The sequence below is a fragment of the Muntiacus reevesi genome, chromosome 6 (genome assembly GCF_963930625.1).
Source record: "Muntiacus reevesi chromosome 6, mMunRee1.1, whole genome shotgun sequence".
NCBI lineage: Eukaryota > Metazoa > Chordata > Mammalia > Artiodactyla > Cervidae > Muntiacus > Muntiacus reevesi.
Window position 1 is genome coordinate 77,430,386 of NC_089254.1, and position 21,816 is coordinate 77,452,201.

At 40.3% G+C, this 21,816-nt stretch overlaps 1 protein-coding gene across 1 annotated transcript in view; it reads right to left on the reverse strand.

The window, feature by feature from the left end:
- The window catches only part of POU6F2 (POU class 6 homeobox 2), a 470,298-nt gene that overhangs the window by 249,064 nt on the left and 199,418 nt on the right, over positions 1 to 21,816 (reverse strand). The window contains exons 3-4 of the mRNA XM_065939812.1: positions 8,687 to 8,775; positions 5,428 to 5,656 (exon numbers count right to left, since the gene is read on the reverse strand). Coding sequence (XP_065795884.1) covers positions 5,428 to 5,656; positions 8,687 to 8,775 — 318 coding nt within the window. The remainder of the gene's footprint in view (positions 1 to 5,427; positions 5,657 to 8,686; positions 8,776 to 21,816) is intronic.

A 21,816-nucleotide genomic window follows, 5' to 3' on the forward strand; every position in this document is an offset into this window, starting at 1 on the left:
ATAATCAACATGTCAATAATAATTAGTTGGCATGTTTTGTTAAATAATAATCTCATTCCCACATGAGGGCAACTGCAAATTATATTTTTAGTATAGCTATCTGTGTTTCCAAATAATAAGAAAGATGGAAAGAGTATAAACTCTGACTTAAAGGAGTTTATAAAGTATGTCATGGAGCAACCTTAGGCATTTTCTTTCCTTGAGGTTTATGAACACGATTAATCTTATTTCACAGGTTGTGTTTGCTGACAGGCACTTGAAACCAAAGTCCTATGAACACACAACAGACAATGTTCTCAGGAATGGAGGGATCCAGAATAACAATGGTGGGAGGTAACTGGAGGGGAAAAGGTGTATAAAGGTAAGAGAGAAGAGAATGCAAAACTACACCTACTTCATGTAAGGACACATGGTGTCGAGGAGTAGGTTATTTCCTAATCTTATCTGAGTATGGAGAATTTCTGGGCTTGCATCCTAGCCAGGACATTCAACGACTTTCCTTAAAACGTTCAGAACCTGGATCCCAGCTTTGGCATCTCCCAATTCAGACCATAGGTGGTCCCAGTGGTTTCTTAAATAAGTTACCCATGTTTGATACCATGTCATCCTGGCTTCCCCCCACCCCCACATTACAGCTGATTGGACAGGAGAGGACACTTCCACGTGGGTAGTCAAGCTCCAGGGTGACCGGGTAGGCAGCCTAGAATGCAAAGGGTCAGACTGACAGGAATGTGAGTTTCAGGGAGCTTGAATTTTAGATAGAAGTGGAGACAGGGATAAAGATAGAGGTGATGGAAGGAGAGATATCAATGAAGACTTTCTGAGAGGTACATGAGCTGGGAAGTTGCATGGACTCCAAGAAGACAGAATGGAATATGAATGAAGCAAAATTATGGGTTAGCTAAAAGTCAACCAGCATGGTAGGGAAGTGTCACAAGGAGGAACAGGGGAAGAGAGCAGACAGGTCTCATTCCATCATTGATGAGACAGGAGTGTATCTCTTTCTCACTTGGAAGGATCTGAAGAGAAAGAGAAAATGATCCCTAAGCCAAGCAGATGGGTTTTCTGCAGGGCAATATGGTCTCTTTTTCAGGATGCAGAACTTTTGCTGGATAAAATCTCAGAGCAAAGGCTTCCATATGATTTAATTATGCAAGAGAATGCCTCTTGGTCTTGGGGATATGACTGTCTTATGAAAACAAAAATGTTCTCAAATAAGTTATTCCTTTTGGTCATTATCCTCATTTAGAGGCCTGGCTGGTGAGAGAGAGCAGGAGAATTAATGAAGGTGCTTATCATAGTTACATAGCTCCTGGTGATCTTAAAATACTCAGAGTCCTGAAGAAGTTGCTGGAGAGAGCAGAGGAGGGGCCAAATTAGTTTTGAAAATTCTCCTTGAACCAGGCTTTCTTAAACTTGTGTGTGTGTGTGTGTGTGTGTGTGAGAGAGAGAGAGAGAGAGTTGCTCAGTTGTGTCTGACTCTTTGCAATCCCATGGACTGCAGCTCACCAGGCTCTCTGTCCATGGGTTTCTCCAGGCAAGAATACTGGAGTGGCTTGCCATTCCTTTCTCCAGGGGATCCTCCCAACCCAGGGATCATACCCAGGTTTCCTGCATTGCAAGCAGATTCTTCACCATCTGAGACACCAGGAAAGCCCTTACTGTACATAGGGATCCCCTTTTAAGAATGTAGATTCTGTTCAAGTTGTCTGGGATACAGCCTTGATAAGATGCTGAAGCCGCTGGTCTGGAGACCACGCATAGAGAAAGACAAAGAGACTGTGATAGGACCCCTGCTGCCTGAGCAGAGAGAAGCTGCTCTCATGTAACGTATCATTAGTACTCATTAAAATACATGCAGGAATCAGGCCTCTGAGGCTCTGAGAGCTATTTCACATCACTTGATAGGGAACTTAAATGAACGAGCTCTTGATCCCTTTAGTAAAGAGGAAGATACTTGAAAATTTATCCCTGGGATTCCAAACCATTAAGAAATGGATGTCAGTATTTTTTTTTTTTCCTAGCAAACTTGTAGCTTTTGAACTAGAAGAACAGACAGGCTGAAGGACTAGGCAGGAGAGCTGGAGAATAATCAGAGAGAATTCCAGCTGGCAGACTCATTTCATAAATAAGGCCTTAATGCTTCACAAGGAAAAAAAGAGGAATCATCCAGAACTAAGTGCCTCCTATGGAAACAGGCCCTACTTCAGACCAGGGGTTGAACACTTGAGCCCATCCCCCTCAGAGTGACGAATCAAATCTGTCCTGTAAAATTATGGGAGAAGGTGGGCTAGCTATTATAGCTGGGCAGACTTACTGGTTGTTTTAAAAGACTCTTAAAAAGCCTTGGACCGAGATTCCATTTTCCTTAACTTGAAGCAGGCCATAGGGAGGAGGCAGAGCATTCTATTCTGTTGGCTATAAAAACACATGCAAGGACTCCTTCTCAAATACTGTCTCCCACTTACAAGACCATTACCCTTGGAAAAGGATGAAACTTGAGGACTTCTAGAACTGGTTTAGTCTCAGAGTCAACCAGGACCACTGCAGATGACTTTCTGGTTACCAGCCATTCGCCCACCATCCTGAGTCCCATAACCTTCCGTGACATAAACTGGGGAGCTACACAAGTCATAGACACAGTCAAGGGATTGATTGTAAGGGCCACAGTAGGTTTCCTTAAGGTGGTGAGATCATCCTCAGGTTGGCTGCTGGACAATAAAGTGACCAACTGGCATTGTCCTTCAGGTGGTGGACACTGATTTTGGATACCTTGCAGAGATGAGACTTTCCCTGATTCCCGTCCTTATTATCCTTGGATGTTTTGTAGGATGACCATCTCTTTCCTGTTTGTCTGGGACAGCAAGAAGATCAAACCAGTCAATCCTAAAGGAAATCAGTCCTGAATATTCATTAGAACAGCTGATGCTGAAGCTGAAGCTCTAATACTTTGGCACCTGATGTGAAGAATTGACTCAGTGGAAAAGACCCTGATACTGGGAAAGATTGAAGGCAGGAGAAGAAGTGGACGACAGAGGATGAGATGGTTGGATGGCATCACTGACTCAATGGGCATGAGTTTGAGCAAGCTTCAGGAATTGGTGATGGACAGGGAAGGCTGGCGTGCTACAGTCCATGGGGTCACAAAGAGTCTACATGATTGAGCAACTGAACTGACTTGCTGGTTTCAACAGTGAAAGTCCTATGCCCAAGAAAAATCCCCAGTGCCCTGCAAACAGGGATGGCTGGTCTTTTCTCAGGCTAGTGAATTCTGGGTGGTGAAGAACTTATGTAGGAAGATGTGACAGGAACAAAAAGTCCAAGGAAACTGGGAGAGAACTTTCCCAGACCCTAACAGTGACTTAGAAGGTGGGATTCATTCATAACGATATACAAGAGAAAGGTGTTTGGAGGAAGAGTTTGAATGTTAAGAATAACTAGGAAACTTCCTATAGCTGACTGACATACAACCAGGAGGTGTTTATTAATGACCTCCTGACTCCCCTCCAGCATTACTGAAATTTCAAACATGGAGACAAAGGGACAAATGTCCCCTTAGAGAAGAACTTGACCATCAATTTTAATACTCTTCTGAAGAGGAGCCAATTTGGAAATTGTGTGAGAAGCACCACTGTTATGGAAACTACTTAAACAGGATATAAATCTTAGGATTCATTTTCTGAAACCAAAGGTGCCAAATTCCAAAGAACCAAATTCCAAAATAAAGCTAACACTAAATTCAATAATTAAAAAGAGAGAGGGGGTAAATCTCGATGGGAGTCCACACTGGACCAGTCACTCATACTGAACCCTTAAAAATAATCAGGCACTAAAATTCTAAGAACACCAAATCATAATAAAGATACAAAAAGACTGGCCTTTTTAGACTCTGTCTTTGGCATCCACTTTAACCAAACAAGATTAATTCATGACCTAGGAACTCTGTGAGCTTATGTTTATTTATAATATTCAATATTCCCATAAGCACAAATGTTCCAAATGGAAGATTGCATTTTGATAATGCCCGTTTCTTCATTAAGTTTTCATCATCCACCTACATTAAAAAGCCTCTCCCTACACTTTGTTGCTTTAGCTTTCACCTTGTTTATTCCTGCCTTATTTGCTTAATCTTGAGATCCTGGCTTCCCAGGCACTCTCAAATTTGAAACAAGCAAAGTTTGTGCATTAGCGTGTCCTGAGCATGCATGATTTATGAACGGCAGGTTTCTTGGCACAATTTAATGGTATAAGAGAGACTTTGTTTTAAACATTAAAGTGAAAGTCAAAAAGTGGCCACAATGGGTGGGACACTAAAACATAGAGTGTGTAAAGAAGTTTGGGTCAAGAGTTAACCAGGTCTTACTTGGTTTATTCCTTAATCTATGGACTGACACTCTGACTAATTTAATAGGTTTTAGGAGCCCTGACTTTTGAGCTACAAAAAGTACTTTAAATTGTTATTCTGATAACTTGCTCAACCAAACTCTCACTCCATAAAAAATTCAATTTCTAACATGTATACCAATGGAGAAAACAGAAACCGTGACTTTTGACCAACTAAAAAAGTACTTTACATCGCTATTCTGATAACTTGCCCAACCAAAGTCTCACTCTGAAAAAAAAAAATTGCCAACACTTATATCAATGGAGAAAGCAACCTTCTTTGACCAGTTCAAAATAAATTTGTTTTCTCCTTTTTAGGCATCCTCATCATATTCAAGCTATTTTTCACAATAATAGTTCTTCCTCTGACAGTCTTTTGTAAATCAGTCTATCAGACAGTGTTACCAAATCTTCTAATGAAAAATAAAAACTTTCATGCTATCAAGAGAACTACTCTTCCTGAGTAAAGTTAGAGTTCAATTCTTATTATATGCTCATGATTATATAAGATAAGAGTTCTCTATATGTCTGTTTCTCCCATTATAAAATATGATCTCAAATAACATAATTTTTATTTAATAATTATAACTAAAATATATTAAGAAAAATAAGTTAATTATTCCAAATGATACCTTTTATTTGAGATGTTCTAAATGCTTCACACACAGATAAGTAATGTCTAAACTTTCTTTGCAGGTGGCTAAATTGAAGAACTCATAAGATTATATTTCAAGTCCTCAAATAATGACACAATCATTTGACATCTAAGTTTTTGATGTGTCATTTAATGATTGCTCATAAATGCTTCCAGAAGCCCTGAGAAGACTCAAATCAATATTAAAACATAAAGACTGATATGGCCCATGACTTGAGCAAACTCAGGATTCACAGACACCCCGAAACTTTGCTTCCTACATAAACCTTCCATTGCCTTTATGGTGAAAGCAACTTTAAACCACATTCAACATTCAGAGCACTTGTCCACTATAGAGAACAGCGGTCAGTGGATAGCACCCTAGAGGACACAGAGACACAGTGGGTTACCTTGTAGATTTTGCAATGGCAGAGTCATAATGCCTCCGGCTGCAGCTGCTGCTACCAGCCCTTGGATGTTGGTGAGATTCGCAGTAGGCAGTGTGAGGACCAGTCCTTGCTGCCCCCCTAGCTGTCCGGCCATGTTGAAGGGGATGAGGATAGGCTGGTTGAGGGCTGGCGTGCCTCCGGGCATCACACCAGCAACTGCCGAGGCTAACTGCTGTGCTGTCAGAAGTGGCTGCAAGGGAACAGACAATCCCAGCTTACTTTCCAATGGAACCAAGATATGGGCTTTTAGAGCACTTTTCTTCCACTTAAGCTCAGTCAGAAAGTTCCTGAGCAAGTAGCAAAGAAACAAGTCCTATTCCAGAGAAAATGAGTGACTTGTACAAAAAAAATCGAAATTGTATTTCATTAATTTTTTGGAAAATTTTATTTGGTTTAGAAAGCACAAATATCTTTCAAAGTAATACTCTACATTTCTATATTATTCTTTAAATGGATTTTCACTTACATATTTTCTTCCAATGAACCCTACTCTTAAATAGCTGAAACTCTGTTAACTTATTCTGTTGTTTCAAAAAGAACTCATTAGAATCAGTGGAATTTATTGATTCAAAAAGAGCAATGAAATACTATTTTCATTTGTTACATTAGCAAAAAATGCAAAAGATTTACCCAAAGCTGGCAAGTCTATAGTGACACCACTGTATGGATTTAGGACATGTGAATTGGCATAAGCCTTCTGGAAAGCAGTTTGAAAATCCATATCAAGAGCTACAAAAATATTCATCCTCTTTTGACTCAGAAACTATTCCTGAGATATATTTCTGAAGATACAATTTTAAAAAAGATAAATGAAAATATGCACTACATTAAAAAATACATAAATGTTGAAAAAGTTTGTTACAGTACTAAACATGGTAAGATATTACATAGTCTTTAAAATGGGTCATTCTGACATCTCTAGAAAAATAGAAAATATTTATGAGAGCATACAAAATTAACTGGATAATAATTAAGTAAATTATTAATAAATCACTATTAAAATGGTAAAATTACACGTATAATGACAAGATCCAAAAAGGAATATAGGAAAACAAAGACATTTGCTGAGGATAAATTTTAAAAGCTTTAAAAAATTTCTTTTGTTATTACACTAATATTATTTGTCCAGTTAAAACAACACTAAAAACAGATATTTATATCCAGTACTCATCCAACAGCCATTGTTTGATATGGCAAGGCAGCCGCAGTCCACAGGTGTGGACTTCTCAGCACCAGATGTGTCTGAGCTCAGGTGTGAGCTCCAGTGCGGCTCTTCAGGATGACTGAAGAGCAGGAGGGACTCCAGATAACCAGAAGGGTGATATATGGGGCTTTCATTGCACCCCTGAAGGAGCAATGGACCCAATTCCATGCTCATTTTTCTTCTAGAAGAACCAATAAAAAACTCTCATTGGAGAGTTTCAACTTTTTTGTTTTTAACGCAGTATGATTCTATAAAGGAAAAGGTAAGCATAGTACAAAGCCCAATGCATAATAGCCAGACATGATTCTAACATGCATTAACTCTGATGTATACCAATGACATATGAGAGTTAGTAACACGCTCAAAGTTACATACTCAGAGAAGTGGGGTGGGGGCTTTCGGATCCAGCCAGGCTATTCCAGAGCCCATACGTCACCCCCCTCTCCATACAGAGAATAGATTTGGAGAAGTGGGGTGACTTTATCTCAAGAATGGTGTTGAGAGCTAGGCCCACTTTCTGGTTATTCCCTAAATTCACCCCTCAAGACCCCTTCCAGAGAGCCCTCTGAAGAAGCACTGGAACCCCATGCACCCTGGTTTTAGAACCACACCTCTGAACTCCATAGAACCAGCACCTAATATATCTGCTAGACTTTGCTAAATTCTCACAAAGTAACTGTGCCTCTCTTTAAAAGTTACACTAAAAGACAAAATAAGCATTTTTTAGGAATAAGTACAAAATGATAAGCTGATCTTCAGATTGCTGGTGTCATATCACTGCCAATAGTAATACCAGGATGAGAGGGTAGGCAAATAGGCAGTATCAGACTGTGTACGGGCCACAGATTTGGTTGATGTGGCCTGGAACATTTTTAAAAATTGAATTCATGGGATTACAGTAGGGCATATACTCTTAGTTTGTCCCAGTGTCTCTTGCTTCTCACTGGGTCTGTTGTGCTGTTTCTAACCTGAAGGCATTAGAGTTGTTACACTTGGTAGGCTCACACACACACACACACACACACACAATGTCATAAGCATGAAATTAGAAAGGGCATGACCAAAAGAAGTTAGTTTTCTGAGATGCCTAGTAATATTCCCTCTAGGCTCCAACAGAGTTCAGGCATCTCCCCAGGCTTTCTGTCTGGCGCACAGAGGCATCCATGCTCTGAGATGGATGTTGGAATCTGACACCACCGGGAGATGTGATGGCAGCTGGAAAAAGAAAGTCAAGACCAACTCAAGCTTAAACGTGGGGGAAGCTTTGCTTGGACTGATGATCCCCAAAGTGCTGAAAGTGACTCATTTTCAGGAAAAACTATCACAGCCAAAGAGGGAGAAGGGCTCAAGGATCAGCTTCTTTTTCCATAAAAAAAAAAAAAAAAAAAAAGTGGGTGAACTCTGAGAGCTTCTCACTACTAAAGGACAGAGATTTTTAAAAAAATGCCCAGCCTTTTATAATTGCGTTCTACATCTTCATATAACCACACCAGGCGGCAAAAAACAAATATTGGACTTTAAAAAATAATGAATGTATTTCTTTATTAATGCAGGAGCTATATGTGATGTACAATATTGTCAAACCCAATAAGCTGAACTTGCATTAAAATTGCATTAACTTTTTTATATTAAATCATGTCTTGTATTTCAAAAAACGGCTATAGTAAGGTTGAAATAACTTAATTTTCTTCACACTCCAGTCATTAAAGTTTTAGTTTCCAGAAAACTGCATGGTAACCAACAGCACAATTGTAGTGGGTTTTAAGAAAAAAAAAATCCAAATGATTAAAATCAACATCCCCTTGAAAAAGAAAAGAGTTCTGCTAACACATTCTTTTTTCTTGATGGTATTTCATAAATAATGTAGTCATACAGCTTCCCATGCAAAAATTTATTACCATCTTTGCTCTGTTGGAGTTAATTGGTTTTAACTCATTCTTATTTTATTTGTTTGGTTACTTTTACGGTTAAACCATCAGAAATACAGCCTAAATGCAGCAGTTGAAAGATACTGACCTGTGGCCCAACTGGGAAAGGGGGGTGGGTCTGACTGGCCTGGTGCTCAGGAGTGCCTGGGTCTGACAGTGCTGGGTTTCCTCTGGCCCCTGGAATTCAAAAGAGAAGTGCGCCCTTAATATAAAATCCAGCCTGGGAACTTCACATGACCCCATTTTCCTGTGATGTCACATAACATTAAGGCACAGATGATATGCCAGAGTGCTTTATCAATAGCTCCAGAGCTCAAATCACTTGTCAACTGCATACATTATGCTAACGGACATTCGGGATGGACAAAGTCATTCCAGGAGGGAGAAGGCCGTGACAGCAGAGAAAATGACACCATCATCCGTTGTGCTAATAGGCTTGCATTATACACCAGCTGCAGGGGGTGAGGCAACGCGGCCCCTGTGTGCGAAACCGCATCCTTTCTGCATAGAGGGGCAGCACCTAATCTAATTTCCCAAAGCCAGGGAAAGCGTGATCTCAGACATGACCAAGCACATCTGTATTATCCCTTAACGTGGCTTCATACCCTTAAGCTCTTTCTCCGTACACACTTCAGACATTGACTCTCATGGATGCATTTTCCAGAAGACAAGAGCTTTTCCTTTTTTTAACTGAATTATAGTTGATTCAAAATGTTGTATTAACTTCAGGTGTTGTATTAATTTCAGGTGATTCATTTATATATACATATATGTACATGTATATGTACGTATATGTATGTCCTTTTTCCTTATAGGTTATTACAATATACTGAGTACAGGTCCCTACGCCATACAGTAGGTTCTTGTGTTGGCACTTAGGTCCTAAAAAGTACATGTATCTCCTTAAGCAAATTTCCTCGGTGCTAACTGACCATCACCCTACCCCCAAGGAGCCCCACTGTGGTGAACCTAGAACATGACATATTTCTTTTGCTAGAATTCTGTTGGATGCTAAAGCATGGGAAACAAAATTCAGTCAAAATAGCAGATCTTTCAAATCTTCTTAAACATTATAGTTTCTCTGGGTATGCTTATATGCTTTGCTTCAGGACCAACCATAGAATGTGATATAGTGGCTGTAACAATAAATACATGAATAAATGAACAAGCAAACAAATAAATAAAGCTAGCAGACCATTTTTTAGGATTCTTAGTTGGAAGCTTTTGTTTTCTTGGTGGTTGAAATCCAATTCCAAACCATCCTTAACAAGATCCTCTTTTCTGATGTTTGTCCTATGAATAGCAAGTGGAAGACAATTCAAGCCCTGTTTACTGGCAGGCCATGGATGACCAAGAAGAAAAGATATGATTCTGTCACACTTATAAATTTTAAAGAAGGTATTATTGGCTCATTTAAAACGAATTCTTCTATATATTCTCCAAAGGGACAGACTTATAAATAATGGAAATGGGGAAAAAAATACTTCAGCGCATTAAGCTACAAATAAAATTGACTGCTACATATTATTCAATTGACTTCTATCTCCACAGCCATGTGTCAATCATAACAGCATTTTATAATAGGATTAAGCAATAAATGTGTAAAGCCATTATGCAGAAATCTGAAAATCTGATTAATTTGTAATATTTTTTTTGTGTGCAGAAAGTCAGGAATGGACATTGCTTGGGGAATACTTACAAGCATTCTATTGAAATTTCTAAATTGATTTGGAACAAACTAATAAAAACACAGTCTTGCTGACATTTTATAAAGTGAATTCTGTCAAAATATGTTTGGCATTTTAATGATTGCTGTCATTTAATAACAAGGGTAAGATGACCCATCATAAGATGCCTACAATTTTCCCATAATGTGCAGGAGACCTTTCTTCTAAATTTTTTATATGTAATTTATTTATTATGCTTGAGTAGCAGGGCACTTTAAACTGGAAGGTGCATTATGCAGTGTAAATCTCACAACTTCAGTTCTAATACACTCAAGTCCTATTTTGCCTTCAAATTTTCAGTAGAAAATTTTATAGAGCTTTTATAGAGCTAACCAGATTCCTAGTGCTGATCAACTAGGTAAATTCTCAAGTGTTTAAAAATCTCCTTTGGTTTAGTTTATGAAGATGCTTTTAGAAATTGATTTGTTCTTTACATTTTCTGGACATGGATTTTTATGTCTGACTGTAAGAAGGAAGTTTTACAATGCACAGAAAAAGAGAAAAATCTTTTTACACAATTTAAGCATACATATCTTGAGTAGGGAGGGAACAAACCTCAGCCATTGATTCACTTTCCTGTTGGAATGCTCGAACTATCTCATTTTCAGAAAGGAGCAGTGATTGCCTGCAGGACTTTTGGATGAAAATAGGAATGACTGTTGATGTTGATCATGTTGATGTTGATCATAGCATGATCATGATGTAAGTATGTTTCTTTCTTTATATCTTCAGCTCAAGTTATCTGCAAAAACATGCCTCTTTTTTATCTTGTAGTAATGACCTCAAGATATCTTTATGCTTTCACATTAAACTCTCTTAAACTACCCTCCCCAATATATATATATATATATTAATTTAAAACTTTTTCTATGCTGTGCCAGGCTCTTCTGTCTCATACTTCTTTCATCAGTACTGGGACCACTTTTTGATTCTGTTTCTAATGCCACATTATGTAATGTTTGAGATCTGTCCCATTCAGGCACAGTGTCACAAGATGATGTCTTTGTTACCTGTAACTTGACACATTACATTTGCTTACATTTTATTCTCTGTTGCTGGAGGCTCTCACCAGCACACAGCAGCTTGTTTTGAGGCTGGTTATTCTCAAAAACAATGTTTAGTGTGGTCCAGGGCAATTCCACATAATTTCATGTGTAAAATGAAGTCTTTCACAGGCTCTAGAGAAGATTATGTATGCTCTTCTGCCTGGATCAAAAAGCAATGTTTCTTCTTAATGCGCATCTTCATTTCCCCCAAACGTATGTATCACGCTTAACCTTGTAGGACCATAAACTAATCTGTCTGGGCCGTAAGGCAGCTCCCAAATCAGGGGCCTTCTCAGAAGTCAGAGACGGGATACAGCAGTCAGAATAAATAAATGACATTGGCTAAGGGTTTCAGAGAGATTTCAAGCAGGGTTCAGCTGTAAGTTAGTAGAGAATTTGAGGTTAGACATGGGCACAGATATGAAAACATAAACTTAAATGGGTCGGGCAGGTCTCCTGATCACAGTCCCAGGAAACATGCTACCTCTCTGGAGATCAAAGAAGCACAGAAAGCTCTCTGTGGCCTGTTCTGAATTTAATAGTCTGGACTTTTCGCTGGTTTAACACTTTGTGTCCAGCTCTTAATATAGGTATCATTCATGTTGAATGAATATTCACTCAATGGAAATAGAGGTTTGGCTTTTAATTGGGGGCTGGTATAATTCCTTAAAAATAGGTATGGGCATCCACTTTACTAGTTACTCTTGTTTAGCATCAGTTTTGGAAATATCTCTAAATTATTAGCTTCTTGGCAAATTCAACCACAATTTCAATTTTTTTTGTTTGTTTTTTGCTTGTTTAATTTTATTGGAGTATAGTTGATTTATAATGCTCTGTTATTTTCTGCTGTATGGCAAGGTGGGTCAGTTATATATATACATATATCAACTCTTTCTTTAGCTTCTTTCCCCATATAGGTCATTATAGGGTATTGAGTAGAGTTCCCTGTGCAATACGATAGTTCCTTATCAGTTATATATTCTAGCTTAGATATTAAAAGCAGTTTGATGGACAGGTTAAAAGCAAGGACTCTTAAACTTGAAACTCTACTTGGGTTGAGATTTAGCCTGGCCAGTTAACTAGCTGTGTGAACTTGGACTGATTTTCGAGTTTCTTCATGTGTATACACCAGCTTCCTCTTGCAAAAACCTGGGGAAATAATTCTACGTCTTTCATTGGGTTGCTACGGTGAGAATTAAATGAGCACATATATTTGTAAATATCTTAGAAAAGTGCATGTTTGTCACAAAATTGCTATTTCTCTTGACTAATTATAAGATTTAATTTATATTTAATACAATATTTAATGTTATTTAGCTTGCCCATCATATCTTCTAGCCCCAAGCCAACTCAATGCCTACTCCCATGCCTGTGTGTGCTGTCCCCATTAACTCACACCCCACCCTACCTGTGTGCTCTGTACCACTTGATAAATGTTTGGATCTGAAACAAGTGGTCAGGCCTGTAAGAGCCTATGAAGTGAGATGTTCATGGATAATTCTTCCTTTGGTCCACAGTAACATGACCAGTTAATGTGGCACAAAGATACTGGCCATGTGCTCCCAGATTCTCACCAAGACCATAGCTTAGATCAAAAGTTCTTACCCAGGCCTGTGAATCAGAATTGTTTGTGGAGATTCCTGAATACATCCTTCATAAGGCTACTGACAGACTGTCTAGGAGGCAGCTCATGTGTACATTTTTATAAAACCCCACTGGTGACAGAAGACCACGGGAACACACAATGGCTCAGATGCTGTCCAGGCAAGTCTGAATCTCTCTGTGCTGAGGATGCCATGTAGAGTGAGTTTTACAGCAGCAGATGGGTCACCAGCCAGCATTACCCCCTTGGCCCTTCAAGTTCCTTCAGCTGAAGCATTCTTCCATTGTAACCCTGGTGACTTTCTAGCTTAGCAAGGGGACAATCCATGTCAGATGCAACTATTTTATAATGTTCACAGGTACCTCAAGGATTCTAAAAACTGATTTTAGAAGGGATCATAACAAAAAATTTAAAATAGCTATATTCTATTTCTTATTTCTTTTGTAGCTTTATCAGATGCAATTAATGAATGCTGTTGACTGAAAAGCAAATGAATTAGTCTCCTATAATATTTACAGTTTGGAGTCTTCATTCAGTTTTTTTTTCCCATTGTCAAAATATATTAATGGGCTTAATTTTTGAGTGTCTAAGTTAAAAATAAATAATAAGATGATCAGGAAATAAAATAAAATAGTTACATAATAGGAGTCACTTCTCCAAATACAGGGATCCCTGATAGAAGTCTGCGAAGGAAAGGATAAGTCATAAATGTTGAAGACACTGAAAGACTGATCAGGAGTTTGACTGAAATACCACAATAAAACTTAATCATTAAGATGCCTACTTGTCAGTGCATTGGTTCATTCAACACTACCTTTCCAGTGTTGGTCTTGTATCTAATATCTGCAAAGCTGCTGGCTACTCTTTCTACTCTGGAGGGCCTGGCCATCCACAGAACTGGGGAGGGGGGTGGTGATACCTCTTTAGTACTTTCTGGATTGAAGGAGTCTCAAAAATTGCACCCCCAAGTCAAGGTCAGAGTTTCTGAATGACCATCACTGCATTCCTTATAGCAAGTTAGCTTTGTTTTCACAAATTAAAAAAAAGAATTGTTTTGTATAATGGTTTTTATTAACTGAGGCAAACAAGACTTAGTATGTCTTGGCAATTCTAAAACAGATGTGCACTCCAGAATAGAGGAGCAGATGGAGGAGAAAATAGAGTTGCACGTTTGAGTGGCTCATCGGAATACACCAGTTCCACTTTCTCCTCAGCCATCCCTCGAACAGTCAGTTCATGAGATTTCCTGGCTAATGACCAATGCATTTTTAATGAATTGGGTTCTTCAGAGGGAGAGTTTGGGTTTCTGTCTGTGATGCATTAGCACAAACACAATCACATGAAGGTCACAGGGATCCCTCAGCTTTTTCTGGCATTTATACCTTTCCTGCCCATTGTCTGCTGTTTTCACCAGGGAGTGAGGTGATGCAGAGGTTGCTTGTTATAAGATGGGTGGTTGAATGCATTATTATTTAATGTTGGGCATGTGAACTCAGCTACGCAGGGCAGAAGCCCCCTCAAAATTAAACTTCCCTTTCTTTTAATTTCTTCAATTCCTAAAGGCCAAGAGGAGCAGAGGTGTCTATAAACACTTTCCAGAGCCACTGCTACTTTCTGCAGTTTTTTTTATTGCCTGTTAAGTTTTCTTTAGGATACTGGTCACACATGTATTTATGTCCAGAACACTACACAGATCTCCAGTGAACCTGGAGACTCTAAAGTAATAAGCCCCATCTGAAAAATCTAACATTTATTAATTCGCACAGGGTTTGTGCATTTTTGCAAGTTCCATTGTCAAGTACTTGTAACTTCACCCACTGAGGGAGGCCAGGAGAACAGTAAATGTCCACGACATTAATGGGAAGAATGGATCCCTTTATTCTTTTAGCAGGTGACTTATCTGGCCTTTGGTGGTGGGAAATCCAGTTATCTTGGAGTGAGGGGTCTAGATCCTTCATGGTTTTAAATGCTATATTTATGTAAAGGCTGTACAGAAGCATGACAAGTCAAACAGAGATTCAAGATATCCAGGTAAAGGAGAACAAGAAACCCGACAAATCCCTTATTTGAACTTGACTATCTGAAAATGCTTTTGTAATATCTATCAAAATTATTCAATAATTGCTTTAGTCCTCCACGTAGACTTACTCCATGTGTGCTCTGGAAACCTTTAAAGACATTTTTTTCCCTCTCAAAATTTCCTAAATTTCCCTTCAGTCTTCGTTCAACAATTTTTTACCATTTGTTTTCACATCCATCTCATAAAAGCAGAGCTGAACTCCTGTGATATCCAAGCCAATAAAGTTCTCAATTTCTGTAAATGCTTCCTCTCAGAAAAGAGATGAAAAAAGAGACAGTCATCAAATATACTTAGGCAAAATTTCACAACACACTGTTGGCATGTGGAGAGCTTTGGGGTACGGATTATCCCTTGAGCACTGCTGTCTCTACAAGAGTATAAATTCTTTCAGGGCAAAGACTCTTTCTCACTCACCTTTGTATCTGCTGCAGGCCAGCTCTGGGCTTGGAATGTATGCATGCTCCTATGTATGTATGTGTATGTGTTATGTACGTATGTACATAGGTATGCTGGTGTTTAGGTATGTGGTTCCTAAAATGAAGAAGGAGTGTATCAACGTGTGCTGAAACAATTTAAAAACAGATTTTAAGACACCTGAAAATGATTTGTCTCATTTTAAAAATGTCTTTCCTGAGTTAGGAAGAGTTACTAACTTCAACACATTTCTGCCAGTAAATGGCCACTTCCTCTGGCAAGGTCGCTACTAGGGGTCATGCTCTACACTGCACTGGACTCAGGGATGATGTCCTTGCTCTCAACCCACGGAGGAGATCCTGGCACAGCCCCTCGGACACGAAGGCTGTGCTGATCCTGTGTTTTAATGCCCATCTAGGGAGTTGGTTTCTGTGCTTAGGAGGGCTGCCTACATAATTTACGGGGTTCAATGCCAAATGCAAGGGCAAGCTCCTAGCCTGGGGCTGAGAAGTCAGTCTCCCCTTTCCTCAGGATTGCTGCCTTAATCCGTGGCAGATGGGTAAACCCAAGGGATTGCAATCTCCACACTGGGATGCACTGGACACCTGGATTGTGGTGAGTTGCATGTTGATTATATGACTCTCCCCACACCTGAGCCCGGATCCCCAAAAAGGGCAGAGGTGTGAAGGCGACAGTTACACTCCACCTTTCAGGGTTCTCAGGGCACCCAGGGCAGAGAGCAGGTGGCTGAGAACCGCCGTGTCCTGGGGAGGTAGGGACATAGTGGCTGGACCCCCACAGTTCCAAGCTTCCCGGCTTCCCACCTCATGTTCTTGTTGTCCCATTGGACCTGACTCACAAAACACAATTTCAAAGATAAATTATTAAGAATTTCAAGATGGTAACCTCAGAACATTAAGTTCCAAACGTGGGACCCTGCTGGGTGCTGAGATGCGTGTGCCTGCAATGGCTGATGGCCCATAAGGCAGGCCCTGCCCAAGGGACTTTCTTGTCAAAGGTCCTTATTGAAAATTGCACGTAAACTTACAATTGCTTTGAGGGCCATTTTCCAAATCATTGCAAATTCTGATAACAGTGTTTGTGTCCCCAGAGGAATTTAGACATGGCTTTTTTCTCCTCCCAAAAAGACTGAATTCACAAATCAGTATGTTATTATCAATGACCATGTAAATATATCAATTGGTGGAAAATTAAGATAAAATTTTGTTTAGTTTTCTATCAATTCTCAGTACCTATCCCTAAAATAGGGAGACAGGGCATGAATTCCTTAAAGGAGAAATCATAGAGAAGATGTATTTTCTCAGTTGAGGACCTATCTTACTAACACTGCTATACTTTCACTAAGAAAAAACTGAATTTTTCCCCCCACCTGACCAGTTGCCAAGTTTGAAGACAAGGAAATGAGATCAAGACAATCTGAGGTGGAATCACTGGCCTAGATTTAAAGGTCGCCTGGGTTACCTACCCATGGTAAAATAAGCAAGAATTACTGAGAACTAACTTTAAATATGCTTGAACTGGTCCAAGCTGATAATCTGCTTTAAAATTTTGGTGTAAGCTTATGTGAAGATTGTGTGTGTGTGTGTGTGTGTGTGTGCATGTGTGCGCGTGCACATGTGTGCATGTGCTAGAGTGGAGATGAGGCAGAAGGGAGGGAAACTAGTCCATTTTTCTTGCCATCATCACAGTATAGTGGGGGACAAGTGGTAGAGTCAGAAGTCGCTACGGTTCTTTTTGCAATAGCCCCCCCTCCAGCCTCTTACAGCAACTCTTGGGTTTGTTTCTAATATCTGCGAGGCTTTCTTTGCAACTACCCTGACCTACAGACCTGCCCCATCACAAGTCTCATTGAGTTTTCAAACAGTTTTCAGTATATTAAGGTTCTTAGGCGAGCAGCCCCCAAGATGGGCAGGTCTTAGGAATACTGTGGATCCAGTTCCAGACCACCATAACAAAGCAAATAATGCAATAAAGCAATTCACACATTTTTGGGGGGTTTCCCAGTGCATATAAAAGTTACACTGACACTATACAGTAGCCCATTAAGTGTGCAATAGCATTATGTCTAAGAAATGTATACATTGTAATTTTAAAATACTTATAAAGTGCACCAGCCCTGAGCACCCGTCTCATGCATCCAACCTGGGCTGGTGATCTGTTTCACGCTTGATAGTATACTTGTTTCAATGCCGGTCTCTCTGAACATCCCACCCTCGCCTTCTCCCACAGAGTCTAAAAGTCTGTTCTGTACATCTGTGTCTTTTTTTCTGTTTTGCATATAGGGTTATCATTACCATCCTTTTAAATTCCATATATATGCGTTAGTATACTGTATTGGTCTTTATCTTTCTGGCTTACTTCACACTGTATAATGGACTCCAGTTTCATCCATCTCATTAGAACTGATTCAAATGAATTCTTTTTAATGGCTGAGTAATATTCCATGGTGTATATGTACCACAGCTTCCTTATCCATTCATCTGCTGATGGGCATCTAGGTTGCTTCCATGTCCTGGCTATTATAAACAGTGCTGCGATGAACATTGGGGTGCACGTGTCTCTTTCAGATCTGGTTTCCTTGGTGTGTATGCCCAGGAGTGGGATTGCTGGGTCATATGGCAGTTCTATTTCCAGTTTTTTAAGGAATCTCCACACTGTTCTCCATAGTGGCTGTACTAGTTTGCATTCCCACCAACAGTGTAAGAGGGTTCCCTTTTCTCCACACCCTCTTCAGCATTTATTGCTTGTAGACTTTTGGATAGCAAACATTCTGACTGGCGTGTAATGGTACCTCATTGAGGTTTTGATTTGCATTTCTCTGATAATGAGAGGGCTGGTGCACTGGGAAGACCCAGAGGGATGGAATGGAGAGGGAGCCGGGAGGGGGGATCGGGATGGGGAACACATGTAAATCCATGGCTGATTCATGTCAATGTATGGCAAAAACCACTACAATATTGTAAAGTAATTAGCCTCCAATGAATAAAAATAAATGGAAAAAAAATAAATAAACTAAGCACCTTTCTCACATTTGCCAACAGGAAAAAAAAAATAAATAAAATAAAATACTTATAAAAATGCTGACCACCATCTGATAACACAGGGTAGCCACAGATCTGCAATTTGTAAAGAAACGCAATGACTGAAGCGTATTAAAGTGAAGCATAATCAAACAAGGTGTGCCTGTAGACACTTGGACCCCAAGTCTGAGAAGAAGGGGAGGGTGAAACAGAGGGAGCTATGTCATGGTTACACGAGCTCAAACTCCTAGCTCAGACAAAAGTCAGGTGGAAACCACAATGATGTATGGGTTCCCTCTTCTCCAGACCTACATGCCTTCCAGAGGTCTGAACTCTGCACAACCTTTCAGCAGCAAGAAGGCTGCTGAACTGACATTCAGAATATGATTTAACCATGAGCCACAATGGAAGAAATCATTTTTTCAATTGGAAATGATGGCCTCTGGGTGCAGTCGCTTCTGATAACACATGCGGTACAAGATCTCAGAGACGCTCACTACAGTAAGCGCATGGCCCTAGATCCACAGTGACTGCAAAGGGCAGGTGATTAGATCATCACAGATTGTTGACCTTCCCAGACTGAGATTTCACGGGGCAGTCCAATTAAAGCAGCCAACTAATGACTGTGCAAATAGAAAGATCTCAACATTTCATTTTGCCAAGTACAAATATTTTTTAAATTGCTACATACTCTCATGATCTGACAACACACACATTTTGAAAGCCTTTCTCCCATCCCAAAGGGTGTATTCTCCGATTAAAGGAAAATCCTTTAAATTGAAGCAATTCAGATTAATGAAAAACTCATTGCATTGGACGTTTTTTCCCATTCTCCCTTTGTCCTGGGTCTGGTTTGTCACAGAGGGACACTGGTCTGTCCGAAAGCATTCAGGAGCTTCTGGGCGACATGGTAGGATTTGAGGAGTCATAGCGGCTCTCTCTTTTCACTCCTCCAGGCATAAGAAATGTCTGACCAACTCCTAAAATGTTCCTTCTTTTGAATAAATAATTCTTTTGCCTTGATCATTTTATAGAGATATCGGTATAATTTGTTTGACATATAAAAGTCTACGTGCCAGGTAATACATTAATTACACACATCTAATTAATGTATTACACACATACATATATGTATAATTAATCCTTGAGTTTCCCTGGTGGCTCAGATGGTAAAGAATCTACCTGCAATGTGGGAGGCCCGGGTTTGATCCCTGGGCCGGGAAGATCCCCTGGAGGAAGGAATGGCAACCTTCTCCAGTATTCTTCCCTGGAGAATCCCATGGACAGAGGAACCTGGCAGGTTACAGTCCATGAGGTCACAAAGAGTCCAACGTGACTGGGCGAATAAGCAGCAGCATTAACCCTTATCCGTGCATGTGCGTGCTCATTCGTTTCAGTCGAATTCATTCAGACTCTGTGACCCTATGGACTGTACCTCGCCAGGCTCCTCTGTCCTCTGGATTCTCTGGGCAAGAATACTGGAGTGGGTTGCCATGACCTTCTCCAGGGGATTTTGCCCACCCAAGGATCAAACCCACACCTTCTGTATCTCCTGCATTGAAGGTGGATTCTTTACCCACTGGGCCACCTGGGAAACCCACTAACCCTTATGATAACCCTATAGGGTGCTTATGATTATTATGTCCATTTGTACAGGGTACTAAGCTTTATAGAGGGTAACTCACTGTCATGTACATACCTAATTAGGGACAGCTGTTGTTGTTCAGCTGCTAAGTCATGTCCAACTCCTTTGCAACCCCATGGACTGTAGCCCACCAGGCTCCTCTGTCCATGGGATTTCCCAGGCAAGAATACTGGAGTGGGATGCCATTTCCTGCTCCAGGGGATCTTCCTGGCCCAGGGATTGAATTCTTTTCTCCTGCATTGTTAGGTGGGTTCTTTACCTCTGAGCCACTGGGAAGCCGGTTAGTGACACAGAGGTGAATATATCCCAGGCTGTCTGATCGACGGAAAGCCCACATCTGTGTCAGCTAGACTACTCCACTGCTCAAAGATTTTACAAGAGCTAGAATCCATGGAATACTTACTATGGGCCAGACACTTTGTTTAGTATTTTGTATACATTTTCTCATTAAATCTCCAAAGAAGCCCCATGTTACAGGATTATCATTCGCCTTGCACAGATCTGGAAACTGAGGTTTAGACAGGTTAAGCAACTCACCTGTGGCCACAGTTAGCGAATTTGAAATCGGGATTTGAACCCAATTCCATCTCACTCCAAGATTTACACTACCCTATAAATCACATGAAATGTCCCAGGGAGACAGAACACAATACATCCCAATATCATGATAGAAACCGTATTCGGGGGATATTTTCTTCTGGACCTAGTGGACCCTGGCTCCAGAGACTTCTAGGTACCAGGTCTGGGAGGTGGGTGATAGAGAAAGGAAAATGGATCACAATGAGGGAGAGTGACTTCCACAGGTTTTTCCTGTGTCCCGTTTATTTCCAGATATATCCTGACAAGTTCCTAAGAAGTAAGCATCCCAATTTCCTTTAAAATAATGTTCATAATCAGCAAAAAGACAGCTGCATTTAGTTTAGGGTCTCCGTATTCAAGATGTGATCTCTGGACCAGCAGCATCAGTATCACCTGGGACCTTGTTAAGAAGGCAGACCTGCAGGTGTAAGTTCATCCAGGGTCTCAGACTCCCTGAATCAGAATCTGCCTTGAAAGAAAATCCCCAGGTGATTCATACTCACAATAAACTGTGAGAAGCACTGGTTTTGAGTTTATAACTCCTTTCCTGCCTTCTTCCTTCCCTCCCTCCCTCCTACTTCCCTCCCTTCCTTCCTCCCCAACTTCCTTCCTTCATTCCCTTGGGTGGCATTTGAAGTGTAACTCTACCTAAAACGCCCAACTTTTAGCAGACATTGGCAGTGGACTCTTACATCCTCTCTCGCGAAAGCTGGGCGGGGACAAGTGAGAACGCAGGAAAGGCAAACATTCCAGAGACATGCTCTCAATCACAGTAATAACCCCGGAGCACATCTCACCCTGTGCAACCCGGTGGGAGGACTCCTGGTGAAGAGGTTCACAGCGGGAAGAGTTGCTACTACATTCTTAAAGGGAAGCGTATTTATCCTTTTTAAAACACAACAAAACTGGTGCTAGATGTAGCCCAATATCCTTGCTCTGTGATTTATGGCAATTTTCCTGACACTTTCTCTTTCCATATCCATATCTTTGCTTTTCCATTTGTGAGGTTCCATGAAGATAAGAGTCTGCCTCTCCATTTCAGTTATTTACTCTCAGAACAGCACATTCTTTGCAAAAGTAGCC